Source organism: Rhododendron vialii, chromosome 9a (genome assembly GCF_030253575.1).
Source record: "Rhododendron vialii isolate Sample 1 chromosome 9a, ASM3025357v1".
Taxonomy (NCBI): domain Eukaryota; kingdom Viridiplantae; phylum Streptophyta; class Magnoliopsida; order Ericales; family Ericaceae; genus Rhododendron; species Rhododendron vialii.
Genome location: NC_080565.1, coordinates 36,884,744 through 36,900,382, shown reverse-complemented (window position 1 = coordinate 36,900,382; position 15,639 = coordinate 36,884,744). Strand labels below are relative to the sequence as shown.

The 15,639-nt window shown below is 40.6% G+C and overlaps 2 protein-coding genes across 2 annotated transcripts in view; both read left to right on the top strand.

The window, feature by feature from the left end:
- Positions 1-15,639, top strand: part of LOC131300121 (putative receptor-like protein kinase At3g47110) — a 79,966-nt gene that overhangs the window by 6,388 nt on the left and 57,939 nt on the right. The window lies entirely within an intron of this gene.
- On the top strand, positions 5,128-8,686 carry LOC131300129 (probable LRR receptor-like serine/threonine-protein kinase At3g47570). Its single transcript, XM_058325824.1, has 2 exons — positions 5,128-7,872; positions 7,996-8,686. The coding sequence occupies exons 1-2, from the start codon at positions 5,154-5,156 to the stop codon at positions 8,430-8,432; spliced, it is 3,156 nt and encodes a 1,051-aa protein (XP_058181807.1). The 5' UTR covers positions 5,128-5,153; the 3' UTR covers positions 8,433-8,686.

Here is a 15,639-nt window from a genome sequence, read left to right as displayed (position 1 = left end):
TTCAAGAATTTTGTTAAAACCATCATAAATTGCGAAATAAAGAAGAAAATTTCAAAGATCCAAATGCTGACATTGTCATCAATTTTGCGATGAAGTGTATATATATCAATGAAGTTTTTGATGTAACCTAGTTTTCTTAACCTTCGGCGCCTCTCGGCTTGAGTTCCACACTCTCCATTGGCTTGTCGTTGGGCGACTTGACTTAGTCCAAGTCCGGTTTTAAGGCTCCAGTGACCAGTCCTATAGCCATCAGAAACGACATAGGGGGAGAAACAGTCTTCCTAATCGACCATTCAATTCGCAAAGAAAAAAAAAAATTGAGTTGGTAACAAAATTTTTGGTAAACCACAAGATTCGGAACTCACTCGATGCAAAAAGTAACTAATACCAAAAAAAGGCGTAACTAACTAATAACTAAAAACATGCGTAATTATTTCAGGGTGCACTGCACAACCCTTTTCGTAACTTCCAACGGAAAAAAAAAATGATAATACTGAGTAATACGTAACTGGTACAATAAAAGTTTGTAACAAATGAGCCAAAAAAATACACATACCATACAACAAAAAATTATTATGTATGTTTCTGGTGTATGTTAAGCATAATTGTGATGTATTTTACGCATATACTGTATTTGCTTAGTTATGAAAAGGGTACTGCAACTTTGAAGAATAAAAGCTTCAAAATTTTGTAAGTTTGGGCAGAATATATATTAACCTGTAAAAGGTGTGCAAAAATAAAGCAATAGTTTTAGGGGTCCAAGATACACATAAAGAGAAGATTATATAACAGAAGATTAGACTCTCTTCAAGGCAAACTTAAGTACAGAAGATTAGACTCTCTTCATGGTACAAATGTTCCAAAACATTATGACCAACTCCATTCCATCATCTTTTAGTACTTTGAATATCCTCTGTATCGATAAAAAATAGGTTTTAATCCAGTTTAAAGTTAGTGTGATTCAAAGATTTTTCCAAATTTTTTTTGCCTTTTTGAGGGTAAAATTGTTATATCTTTTAATTTATAAATAATTTTGGAGTCAAACTACTTTGGTTCGAATGTAGGCTAGATGAGCTTTTTAACAATTCAAACCACGTGCGAATCGGAGTTCAGAAGTGTCCGTGGCAAGACCGCAAAGTTTGATCGGTTTTAAAATTTCGATGATGCGCCCGCGGCGCAATGAAGTGCGCCTGGGGCGCATAGAATTGCTCCTGGGGCGCACAAAGCTCTACAAATTCCTCAAACTTTGTGAGTTTGTTCCGAACACTCCCGAACTCCGTTTTTTGCAAGGTTGGAACCGTTAAAAAGCTTGTTGAGTCTATAATTTTTTGGTATATGTAAAGACATGGCCAATTTATCCTTTGTGATTTGAAAACTAAATCATTTCGGTTAAACGCTCGCATCTCCCTCGTTTGAAATCGGATAAAGACCTATTATATATTGATACATAGAACTTTCAATTTTCTAAAAGATGATGGAATCCAATCATCAAAATAATAATGTTTAGTTCACAACAATTGGGTAGTAACTAAGGCTAGCCTAGCCCATGCTCAACATGCAGTACATAAGACACAATTTGAATACAAAGACCAAGTATAGCGAAAAAACAAGCAACAAGAAACCACATTAAGGACCAATTAAATGATGTTTTGAGATACCCCAAACAGCGTACAAATTCTTAATTGACTATTAAATTTTGTATTTCGCATGCTTGGACAGAAAAAGCAGAGGATTTCTTCAAGTCAATTTTGGTAACTACATTATTGTACTACCCAGTATTACATGGACTTCCCAATCTCACATCTTCCCAAGAAAATGAAAGGTCTAAGCCTTTGGCTGTTAAATTGACTATTAAATTTTGGAGCTCAGCCGCTTGTTCAGGCTGCAACATCTGAATAGAATCACTGGAACTATTCCACATTCCATCGGCCGGCTTCCCAAACTTCAGATATTCTTCATGGTGTGATGATTTTAAAAGCACTAGTTTTTGAGTACATGCCCAATGAAAGTTTAGAGGACTGGTTGCATTCAAGAGAAGATACATCAAGCCAAGAACGAAACTTAAACCTTCCCCAACGGTAAATATAGTAATCGATGCTGCATGTGCATTAGAATACCTTCATCACCGTTGTGAAACTCCAATTTTTCACTGTGATCTAAAGCCAGGCAACGTTCTCATCGATGAAGACATGACTGCTCGGATGGAAGATTTTGGGCTTGCCAAGTTCCTCATCGTAAATGGCAGCAACAGTGATGGTGGGCAAACAAATTCACTTGCAATCAAAGGTACGTTCTATAGGATATGTTGAGCCAGGTAAGGAGTCAATAATTGTTCTTCTGCGTTGGCATATCGAGAAACATTAGTAGGTACTCCTCGGGCAAAAACTACATGGCGGCCCATAGTTCTTAGCCATCATCACACCATATTATAGTGATGTAGAACACGTGGAGGCCCAATTTCATGATCAGCTGGACCGAGCCAAGCCCCGAAAGTCCAAACGGTGTTTAATTTCTGATTACCCAAATTGGCTAAATTCGGACGAGCTCAGAATAGGCCCAAACTTGGTGGGCTGACTTATTTTCGCGCTCCGGTCAATACTCATAACCTTATAGGTTGATGATGAATGGTGTTTTTCGGCCTAATTCTTTCGTTTAGGCTTTCTATTGCGTTATTTTGCCGTTTTAGGAAAGATTTATTTCGTTAATAACTCTTAGATCATAATTCCTTTTAAGTTGATTCTTTTTGAGAAAGTTTTGTTTTTCTTTCCCGTTTTCAATTTTAGGAAAAGCCTCAAATTCTAGGACTTTTTAATTTTCAAGTTTATTTTTAGGGTTTCTAGGGTTTCGGCCTATTTAAAGGTTTGTAACTTAGGGTTTATGCGGCTTTTTGATTAATAATATTATAGATAATTTCTCTTTCTTTCTTGTGCACAAGAATTGCTCGTTGCGACGAGTTGTTTATCTCGTTTGGACTAGAACGATAACTAGTCTCTCGTGAATTCCGTTGCGTCATATAGCGTCAGTGACGAATGATATAAACTCCACAAGAATGTCTGGTAGTAACGAGTCTTGGGGCAGCACTTGATAATGCCGTAGAACCACTGAATAATTACTCACATAACGACCATTAGTAATTCTTCACCGCCACGAGTAATTCTTTGCGGCCATGAGGAATTCTACGTTGCCTGGAGCAATTCTTCGCGGCCATGAGCAATTCTACGAGGCCATGAGCAATTTTACGCTGCCAGGAGCAAGCCATGAGCAATTCCTTGCGGCCATGTGTAATTCTACGTGGCCAAGATCAATTCTATGCGGCCAAGAGCAATTCTTCACAGCCATGAGCAATTCTACGCGGCCATGAGCAGTTCTTCGCGGCCATGAGTACTTCTACGCGTCCAGGAGTAATTCTACACGGCCATGAACAATTTTACACGGTTATGAGTAATTCTTCGCGGCCATGAGTAATTCTTCGCAACCAAGAGTAATTCTTATGGTGAATTCCAAAACTTAAAAAACAGAAGCTTACTGCAAAAGAAAAATTTCCCATACATATTTTAGCAAAAATGATTCGAGTAAGTAGATTAATGCCTATCCAAAAATCAACTCTTTATTACAAGCCACTTGGGATGATAGGCATTTCTTAGCAACATAGACGTGAACAATAACAGACATTACAAGCCTCTTGAAACGAACCGAGAAGTGGCTACCACATTACTGACCATCCAATTTCAAAGAAAACTGTATTAACTTAACAGAGTTTGTATAACACAATACAGACTCGGCCTCTAAAATTTAACATGTTTTTTACACAATTTTTGCTACATCTGTATTCAGCTCCTTAAAATTAAAATTTTGTGTCCCAAGGCCATGTCATTAGTCATGAATGCCAACTAAGCTAAGCCAGTGGCACGGGTAAGGCCCGTAGCTTTTTGCTCAAACTCTCTGCTCGTTTGGAACACGCTATCACCATAGTTCCTGCACTAGATTGAAGAGAAGCGACCACTCTCGTTCTTCTTTTTGGCATCCTTGTACATTGGTCTAGTCTTGTTGAAATGTCGAATTCATAGCACAATGGTCTCCTACAGTGTTCACAAGTTCTTTATTAGTGCAGATGAGGATAATCCTACAATTAGAACAAAATTGTACTAACGACTTCTAGAGATTGTGTACAAGAAAACCATTCAACTCGTTTGGAAAATGTGGAATGGAGGAGAAAATTAAAAAAGGGTAAAAGAGAAGTTAAAGGAAAGTGTATTCTTCTTATTTGTTGAAAAAAGAAAAAGAAATATTGATTAACTGTGAAAGAGAGAAGATAGAAGGAATTAGGAAAGCTGAAGGAGGAGTTAATTTTCCTTGCCCTTTTCTCAAACTTCGAAGTCCAACAAGGAAGAGAGATTTGAGTCTTCCACCATGATACAAAATGTTAGTGTCATCTCATCATATATAGAAAAGTCTACAAAACAAAATGATTGCCGTAGAATTAACACTCAACCCTCTTGAGGGATTGGAGTTTTTCCAAGTCCTCCATTCACATTTTGCCTTTTTTTTTCCCAGTCAAGCCACATCCACCGAGATAGAGCATTCTATTGCAATCTACCAATATTTTCCTAGTAAATTGGGAAGACTTGGGCATAGACAAATGGGAAGAGCTAGGAATAATTCTGCGCACAAAAGATAATGAAGGAAATCATTATTGAGACATATTAATGCTAAGAGAGTCATCAACCAATATACTGCATAATACATATTAAAACACAATGGTTGCCGTAGAATTACCACTCAACCCTCGTAAAGGGTTGGAGTTTTTCCAAATCCTCCATTCAGATTTTGCCTCTTCTTTTTTTTTCTTTTTCCTTTTCCTTCCAGTCAAGCCACTTCCATCGAGATAGAGGATTCTATTGCAATCTACCAATCGTTTCATCGAAAATTGGGAAGACTTGGGCATAAAATAAGGGGAGAGACTAATGGGAAGAGTAAAGGGAGACGCTAATGGGAAGACTTGGGAAAAAAACTAAAGGGAAAACCTGGGAATTGTTCATGAATCAACAATTGTTGACATGAGTAGACTGTAATTAAATGTCGTTTGCACTATAAATTGCAGTATTGGCATGCCTTTAAGGGAGCAGCATTCTACTTCCACTTGAATATTTACAATGCTACCTTCCACTTTCACTTCGACTATTGCTACTAAGCTGATGACGCTTATCTTGTCATCTCTGTTAATTCACAGGATAAAGCTACTCAGCTTCTTGTTATTTTTCACCACTGCAACACAAGTCGCCTGCAGATTGAGCAATGAAACGGATCGACTAGCATTGCTTTCCTTCAAGGAACTTATAGCCGAGGATCCGCTTAGGTCGTTAAGCTCCTGGAACAGTTCTCTCGATCTCTGCAAATGGGACGGAGTAACATGCAGTCACAAGCATCAAAGAGTAGTGGTTCTGGACTTGAGGGGCAAAAGTCTGAGGGGAAGCATGTCACCTTTCTTGGGAAACCTCTCTTTCCTCAGATCCATTTACCTCCAGGAAAACAGATTCCAAGGAAAAATCCCCCTGGAGCTTAGCCGCTTGTTCAGGCTGCAACATCTGAATTTTAGTTTCAATTCTCTCCAAGGGGAAATTCCAACCAATTTGTCAAACTCCTTCGGTATCATTTTTTTACCATATAATGATCTAGTCGGAAAAATTCCAGCCTCGTTTGGTACTCTCTCCAAGCTCATTGATCTTCGCCTTTTCTCCAACAACCTCATTGGAGGGATTCCACCTTTTCTCGGTAACCTCTCTCTCCTCCAAAATGTTGATTTGGGAAGGAATAGTTTCACAGGAACTATTCCACATTCCATCGGCCGCCTTGGCAACCTTAAGGCATTCGGCATTGGATCGACTAAATTGTCAGGTACTGTCCCTCCCACACTTTATAATATCTCGACTCTCATGAAGCTTGTCATTGCAAATAACCAATTTACAGGCAGTTTACCCCAAGATATTGGTCATAGACTCCCCAATCTGATACTTTTTAGCATTGCGATTAACCAATTCTGGGGACCCATTCCAGCTTCTCTTTCTAACGCATCTAGAATGGAATACCTTGCTCTATTAGATAACAATTTTTTGGGGGGAGTTCCTTTTGACCTAGGGAGAAAGATGAAGAATCTTTTCTATCTAAATCTGGGTGCAAACAATTTAGGTTCTGGGGATGCTAGTGACTTGAGCTTCATCGATTCGTTAACTAACTGTAGCAAGCTACAAACATTTGATTTCGCTGCAAATGGTTTTGGTGGTGTTTTACCCACTTCCATAGCCAATCTCTCAAGTCTCCTCAATTTGTTAGCAGCAGGACGAAACCAGCTAGTTGGAAGCATACCTGCAGGAATTTTCAACTTCATCAACTTAGATACATTGGGTTTGGAAGGAAACCATTTTTCAGGTGTCATTCCCTTTGAAATAGGGAAGCTTGAAAATCTACAGGTACTAGCTTTCAGTGGAAATAAACTGTCTGGTCCCATCCCAACAAGCATTGGAAATCTCACTCAAATATTTGAGCTAGTCCTTGACGAGAACAACTTCAATGGAACCATTCCTTCAAGTATTGAAAACATCTTGGGCTTGCAAATCTTGGATCTCTCACATAATTTCTTAATGGGTCCCATTCCCCAAACAGTAGGCCTTTTCTTCTCTCTCACTTTCATGTACTTGTCTTTTAACTCTTTTATGGGTACGCTGCCACTCGAAATAGGGAAATTGAACAATCTCCAAGAACTAGATGTTTCGGAGAACAAGTTGTCTGGACATATTCCTAGTACTCTGGGAAATTGCTTGAAATTGGAGGGCCTTTTTTTAGAGGGTAACATGTTTCAGGGTAGTATTCCTCTCACTTTTAGCTCCTTGAAAGGAATTGAAAGTCTAGATCTTTCGCACAATAACTTGTCCGGCCAAATTCCAGAAGATCTAGCTGCCCTCGTTCTTTTAAAGAATCTGAACTTGTCATTTAACAACTTGGCTGGTGTGGTGCCTTTGCAAGGTGTCTTTGGAAACTTGGGTACGATTTCACTTGTTGGAAATAAAGGGCTTTGTGGAGGCATTGCAGAAATGCAGTTACCTGCTTGCCCAAAGTCCATAAAGAAAGGGAATCGCCTTGGCTTCAAAATTATTGTTCCAATTGCTTGCATAATCCCCTGTCTTTCACTGGTGCTACTTTTGGTTGTTTTTCTTAGGAAAAGAAAACAGAAAAACAAATCTCTCACCCTACCAGTCATAGGACATGATTTCTTAAAGGTTTCATTTGATCAGCTCCTTAATGCCACTGGTGGATTCTCTTCATTAAACTTAATTGGAGCTGGAAGTTTTGGCACCGTGTACAAAGGAATTCTCCATGAAGGTGATAAAGCAATTGCAGTCAAGGTTCTCAATCTTGAACAAAGAGGAGCTTCCAAGAGCTTTGTGGCTGAATGTGAAGCTTTGAGGAAAACAAGGCACAAAAATCTTCTAAAGATTATAACAGTGTGTTCAAGTATCAACCATGCAGGTGATGATTTTAAAGCACTAGTTTTTGAGTACATGCCCAATGGAAGTTTAGAGAAGTGGTTGCATCCAGGAGAAGATACACCACAACAGGAATGGAACTTAAGCCTTTCCCAAAGGTTAAATATAGCGATTGATGTTGCATGTGCCTTAGAATACCTTCATCACCGTTGTGAAACTCCAATTGTTCACTGTGATCTAAAGCCAAGCAATGTTCTCATTGATGAAGACATGATTGCCCATGTGGGAGATTTTGGCCTAGCAAAGTTCCTCACCATAAATAGCAGTATTAGTGATGGCCGAGAAACAAATTCACTTGCAATCAAAGGTTCAATAGGATATGTTGCACCAGGTATGATGTTCACTAATTGTACTTCTTTTTCTTCTTCTTTGATTTTTCCCTTTCAGACATTTGTATATAGTAGCCTACATTTCTTCAGTTTTGTATAACTTCTGTTTTTTTTTTTAAATGCAGAATATGGAGCTGGAGGAAGGACATCTACAGATGGAGATGTTTACAGCTTTGGGATTTTGTTACTGGAAATGTTGACAGGAAAAAGACCGACAGATGAAATGTTTACAATCAGACAAAGCCTTCATGAATTTTGCAAGGTGGCATTGCCAGAGAGAGTGATGGAGATTGTTGATCCGCGCATTCTATTAGAAGAAGCTACTGAAGCTGAAAAAAATACTCAGAACGAAAGAATTAGACAAGCCAAAATAAGAGAATGTTTAGTTTCCCTTATAAGGATTGGAATTGCATGTTCTGAGGAATCACCTAGAAAAAGGATGAACGTCAAGGACGTGATCATAGGATTAACGACAGTAAAGGAAGTCTTTCTTGGAGTAGGTATCCATGGTAGGAGACAAATGAGGATGCGACTCACCGGTGAAGGAACGTCTCGAGAATAGCTGCTAAGAGTGCCACTAGAGGAATGGACTCTGCGGAGGATGCTTGGAAGGTTTGAAGCACAATCACTTACTTAGAAAGGCCGAAACCCAAATATGCTGTGGATAATCTGTAGACTTAGTAGTCGAGTTACTTGTCGCTTTTGGCATGCTTACAACTTCTACTTACATTTTCCTAGCCTACACCTTGCTATCTGGCTTGAAAGATATTTTTACCAGTTCAATCTCGAACGACTTGTACAGGTTTTTTCTTGATCTTACTGTTGAGGTCGTGGTTGTCTCTTTTATTTATGTTTACTTGTTATTAGAACCTTCACTCCAATTATAAGTACAAAACAATTGTCCAAATCATTTCCATTTTACTAAAGTAGAATGTCAGAGTTATTTGATATGCTCTGTTGGGATGTACCAATAACCTCGAGTAGCTTGTATTATTGTTTTGGACATTTTGGTAGTTGTAATGCGTGGGAAAGCCCATCTGTAAGATCTCTTTACCAAAGAAGAGTATCGTACTTCAGTCCACTCGATTTTTTCCGGAACTGAAAATTTAGAGGACAATGCCGATGCTTAAATTAGGGCTCAGCAAAGTTCTAATTGACCCGCCAAAATCGTTTGATCTGTTAATGGGTTCTCTAGTTTTCTTATAGGTAGAAGGACTTCTTCAGTACAGCCTCCCTCTGGTGTATAGGTTCTCTAGTTTTTTATTTCGTTTTTAAAATCATAGTTTCTCTTGTTTGAAACTGTCCTTTTTGGTTACCGTGAAGCTAACTTGGCATGCAGCGATAGTTGGACAAACAAGCGGCTGTGGAGCGGATTGATTCCGTTGTTTTATAGGTTTGTCATCGAGCTGTTTAGCCAGTATTTCGTTATGATTGTAGCTCGGGTACTCATCGCCCCCGTAAAAATGCAACACTCTTGTAAGTTTGCGCTCTATAACAGAGCTTTCCACCGTGAATACAACCTATGACTTTGTCGCCATAGGACGTAATTGAGTGTTAGAACCAGAGGGACACCACGCACGCAAACCCACGCAGTGATTTCAGAAGAAAACTCCCTTTGATTATATATTCACACAATATGCAATAAAGATGAAAAAACTCTCCGGGAACCACACGCCAGTTCCTCTCAGGAAGGCCACAACCCGGCCCCCCACGCTCGCCTCACCCTCTCGCTCACATTACGTCACACGTTTCCTTCGCTCTATACATGCATATATATAGACAAGGAAACCCTAATACTAGTAAGGAAATAAGGTGGGGAGTGATCATGTGCTTCGCGCATACCACCCCACTTGGGTAGAATCCCAACAATCACCCCCTTCCAACCAAGTGGGGTAATCGTCAAACTGTTCAGCAACTCTAGCAAGCGCCTGTTATCACTACCAAAGTCAACGTCTCAACACCCCCTCACGGAGAACACGCCTGACCGAGTGTCTCCCTGCAAGACTAGATCTTACGTAATTGAACCCGCAGCGCTGTTCGGCTGCAATACCGACATCTCCGTCGATATTTAGCACCCCCTCAACAGAGTGCTTGCACCTCCCGTCTGAAGTGTCTGCATCCTGGTAGTGACTCCATCTCTCCTTCTCATGCGGCCGCATACCATAGAGAGAATCTAATCACAAAACCCACGAAGGAAGAGATCCCAGCGATGCATCGTCTGGCCTCCATCTCCATTCCTCTGTCTGGAGCTTTCGTGAACATCTCTCAACAACCAATTGTCCGCCATCTGCAGACTATTCCACACACAATCCGATTCGATACCCGGCACTCCTGTACATCTCAGGTCATGACTCCTCGTACTCCAGTGCCCTTCCTATGTGTCACTACAATTGTTGTTTCTCCTGTTCACCGTCACAGAAAACCCATACTGCTTGTCCCGTACCAAACATCAGCTCCATCTGTATGTACTCTCCACAAGCCTGTATTGGTTGCCCATCATCATCCTCATGCAGCCCGAATCACAGGTGCAACTCCCGACGATAGGTCTTCATCACATCCGCCACTCCCAAGGCCTCCTGCCGCTCTCAGGTCTTCTCCTGCCACTCGGTCCATCCTCGTTCCACTCCAGGCTTTTCCCTGCAACACTTGATCTCCGATATGTCGCCCCTAGTAAGTGCCTGTGTCATTACCAAACGAGCGCTCCAACACCCCCCAAACCGGGATGCAACACTCGAAAGAATGTATCCTTGCTAACTAAGTCTCCCACAATTGATCACAACCTCCCATGGCTGTCCGGAACTGATCCCTATGCTGCACCAAGCCTCCTTACAACCCGAACCGTCTCTAAACTTTCGATTCTTGCTCAACTAAACATTAGCCTCAGCCTAGGAACCTCCAATTAGAAAATAGAGCACATGGTTGGATCCAGAACGTCGAGATAGTCAAAATCGACTACTCATTCATGAAAAACGGAGTCCAAATGGCTCCGAAAAGTGCGAAAAACCATTCTAGAATATTCCCAGATTATTCCCGGTTGACCAGGCATTTTGATCGTTGACCAGTCAAACTCTGACCATTGACCAGCCACGTCATCATTGACCGAATGACGTGGCACCCAAAACGGGTCCCCTATGATGACGTGGCAAATGACATGGTGCCACGTGGTTGCTGCCTTATCGCCACGTGGCGCTGATGTGGCGTCCTCATGGGCTGCTGATGTGGTGCCACATATGCTCCAGCACACAAATGGCACACGCTGACACACGTATGGCACACACCCAGCGTGTGTGGCACACTCCTCGAACTAGATCTCACGCGCGGTCAAAAACCAACTTTTACCGGCGCGTACGGGCTACTCCGGCCACCTCCGGCGACGTTCCACATATCCCCGCGATCGTCTCGACGAGATGAACACAACCCAGTGCTCAAATCTCTTATCCGACCTCGTTTGATAACTGGGCTTTTTGAACAGTCCCTCGTCTTCACGTTGGCGCCTTTGACCGACGATTGTGGTTTACTCCGGAGTCCTCCGGCGACGAGCTACACATATCCATGCTCGTCTCGATGATACGAACACAACCCTGTGCTCAAAACCTCCATTTGATGACTCCTGCTCTGAGCTCCAACGAATAGATCCGCCGCCTCCGCCCGCCACATTCGAATTGCCCGTGCAACCTCCTCGGGTGACAAAACATGAGGTTCGTGAGCACCCTTTTTTTTTTTCTTCAGAAATCGAACCCGTGGTTTTTCCGATGACCCTCTTCTTCAACCCGCTCTGATGCCAATTGTTAGGACCGGAGGGACACCACGCACGCAAACCCACGTAGTGATTTCAGAGGAAAACTCCCTTTGATTATATATTCATACAATATACAATAAAGATGAAAAAACTCTCCGGGAACCACATGCCGGTTCCTCTTCGGAAGGCCACAACTCGGCCCCCCACGCTCGCCTCACCCCCTCGTTCACATTATGTCACACGTTTCCTACGCTCTATACATGCATATATATAGACAAGGAAACCCTAATACTAGTAAGGAAATAAAGTGGGGAGTAATCATGTGCTTCGCGCACACCACCCTACTTGGGTGGAATCCCAACATTGAGGGCGTGACTTTCCTGTGAAGGAACATCCCGGGCTCGCCACTGAGATGTACAATGCAGAAATTAAGTATGTAGAGGCTGGTTGGAAGCTTTGAAGTGTAATTATATATATAGAAAGGCCACATCCCTTTATTTCAGGCCTTTCTTAATCATATTTTAACGAAAAACAAAAAGTTGAAGCGCTCTCTCTATTTAGTTTCGAGTTTTCATGTAATTTATGTCCTGCGAATAATAAAATGCTCTGTCGGTTTAGCATTTTAATGTTCAAATGATGAGCAAGTAAAACAACGACGGAATAGTTAAACGACAGTTGCAACATGAAACATAAATTGAAATATTCAGAAAACTCATTTACCAAAAAAGGCATTTAGGAAACAACTATCTCCTATAGAGATGAAATATTTTTCTGTCCCATACTTTTGTGCATTCATGTACTGTACCACTAAATAATTGACTACTCCACCCGTTACCTGTTTTGCATTCGGCTAACCATAAGATCCGAACATGTATACATAAACTCAGCTTCGCTTTGTTTTGCTGGGCTTATTCTAGAGCCAACGCATAGCGTTAACGGTACAAGACTGCCAACAGAGACAAGAAACAGAAGAAAAACTTCAAAATCTTGTAAGTTTGGGCAGGATATTTATTAACCTGTAAAGGGTGTGCAAAAATAAGGCAATAGTTATAGGGGTCCAAGATACACATAAAGAGAAGTGGTTGTATCAATTGATAGGGAAACACTTTGTAAGCAAAAGATCGAAGACTATAAAACAGCAGATTAGAATCTCTTCACGGTACAAGTTCTTGTAGTAAAACATTATGACCAACCCCATACCATCATCTTTTAGTTCTTTGAATGCCATCTGTATCAACATAAAAAAGGTTTTGATCTAGTTTAAAGTTAGTGTGATATAAAGATTTTTCCAAAATATTTTATTTTTTGCTTTGTTGAGAGTAAAATCGTCATATCTTTTTAGTTATAAATAATTTTGGAGTCTAACTTCTTTGGTTCGAAAGTAGGCTAGACGAGCTTTTTAACACTTAAAACCAGGTGCGGATCGGAGTTTGGGAATGTCTGTGGCAAGACTGAAAAGTTTGGTCGGTTTTGAAATTTCGATGATGCGCCCGGGGCGCAATTGTAGAGACCTGTAATTTTTTTTTTTATCATTTGAATTGTTTATTAATTGGCTAATTAAGAGAATATAGTTTATTTTGTGACTATTTGGATTAATGATTGAAATGAGGGAATTGAATCTTGAGGGAGTGTAAGTGTAATTGGGTTGGGTGCTAATATAAAAAGGGGTGTTGGTGCTGTAGGAGATCAAAAATCTCCATTATCTCTCTCTCTCTCCCCAGCCGACCCTCTCTATCTCCTTCGGTCCTCTCTCTCTCTCTTGCTCCATCACTCAAAACTTCACCCCCAAAACTCAAAACCCATGGTTATCAACCTCCGTTCCACCTCCTAGACGTGATTTCAAGCCCGTGATTCGTTGGGTAGAGTTCGGAGAGGAGTATTCATGGAGGATTTCAAGTTTTAAAGCTAGGGCTCGCTAGTGGATCTTGGGTTTCGGCCTTGTAAGCTTGAGGTAGGGATTTCTTACTCTCTCTATGTGTTTATGGGCTGATTATGTGCCTTGATCGTGCTTGGTTCGTTGTTTGTTGTTGAAATTTCGTTGTTGAAAAGCTGAAAATCTGCAGAAAAACTCCGCGGTATTGATACCCTAAAAAGGGGTATCGATACCCCACTCTTCTCTGGACCAGACGCTGGCCAGATATTGATACCTCGGTTAGGGGTATCAATACCCCCATTCTGTTTCGGACAGATTTGGTTCATTTGTTTCTTCCTGTGCCCGTTTGAACCCCGGACACCTCAAACATCTTTTGAATAGTTTCAAATGACTTCCAAACTTGATTATTCGTACCTCGAAAGATTCATTGACCAATCGATCTCTTTGGGTTCATGCCGTGGCTTAGAGAATGTAAAAATAAATGATTAGGATACCCGTACGTTATTTACGCTTTTAGTTGATTCAAGTTGATGTTGTAGCATGTCTCAATGATCAATATAGACTTGTTAAGCGTTATAACATGGTGTGATGATTGGTAAATTGAGAAACATATTATAGAGTCATCATTGAACATCGTAGGCCGAAAGTAAATCGTAGGGCGCGTGGTTGGTTGATGAGGGCCTATCGCATAGTCTGAGCGACAATAGAGTAATCCGTAACTTCCCTATTCATCGTGTTAGTCTTACAAAGTTCCTTTGGGTGCTCGTTCTATGGGATTTTTAGTGTAGAACCCGATGAGTGGTGCGTTGTAAAGTCATTAGTGGGTTCGATGCATGATGCGGGGTGTCGTGATAGACGTAGAGGTATAACGTGAACCTAAGGTATTTAATGATGTACAAAAGGACATGTTTATGAGTTTATAATACATTGAATGATGATGAATGAAAGCATGTGACCTTGGGAAGTGTTGTCTCCTTGTATCGGATAGTTAATGCTTATGTGTTTATGTGAGTTGTGAATTTTGAATTGAGGGTCCTGCAACGCAAGGTGTGGTAATGCAGAGACTCTAGAGGGCCCGTTACGCAAGGTGTGGTAAGACGGAAACCCGGGTAGAAAGAGAGTTCACTGTCACGCATGGGGTGGTAACACAGTTGAATTTCTCATAAAATGAAGAATGTTGAAGTTGATGTTAGAAGTATACGTTGTTACTTGAACTGTTTGCTAGTTGGGATGATGACCGTCAAAGAAAGAGATAAACAACTGACTCTACTAAGGATTTGAAAAGAAAGGAACTTGTCTTTTTTTTGAAAAAGGATTTTTATTAAAATCCTCCGGTATTCCTAAGCGAATCAACGGTTCCGGTATTCCTAAGTGAATCAACGGTTCCGGTATTTGGGCACAAATCAACGGATTCCGGTATTCAAGCGAATCAATGGAGCTTGACTTGTGAAGGTCAAGAGTTTTCTCAAAGTTATTTTGGCAATCAAAAGGAAATGTTTTCTTTTTTATAAAAGAAGCTGGTTGATATATGGTAAGAAATGAGGAAGTTAATGGTGGTATTCATTTGAGGAGTCTTAAATTAGTTCAAGAAACTGTTGGTGGTTATTTAGATTGATATATGTTTAATGCTGCTCCTAGTTAGTGCATGAATGGCTAGGGATATCCATAAGACGTATTAAACTCCTTAGTCGTTGTTCGTCGGTTCATTAGGGATATTTATAAGGCGTATTGAACTCCATAGTCGTCGTCTGTTGGTTCATAGTGGTACCCTTTGTATCTTTGTTCGTTTATTGAAAACCATTCATTCCCTTCGCATGTTTCATCGCATTTACATATAGCTTGAGTATAGAAGTTTCTACTGGGCTAGTGTAGCTCAACCTATCATTTTCAGGTGTATCTCAAGGACCTTGATGCGGAGTGCATGGTGTGCCTGCTTGATCTCATCTATTTTGAAAGATGTCTTTGTGAAGTGATTCTATCATCTTTTGGGTGATCTCTTTGGAAAATGAAAATGTAGAATTCATTTGAAGTCTTTTAATTTCAGATATTATGTAACCTCTTAAATTTACTGTCTTTAACTAACTATGGAATTTGGGCCGTAGTGCCAATATTGGAAATCTTTAAACTTGGGAATTTGGTTTGTAAATGATCATTTGA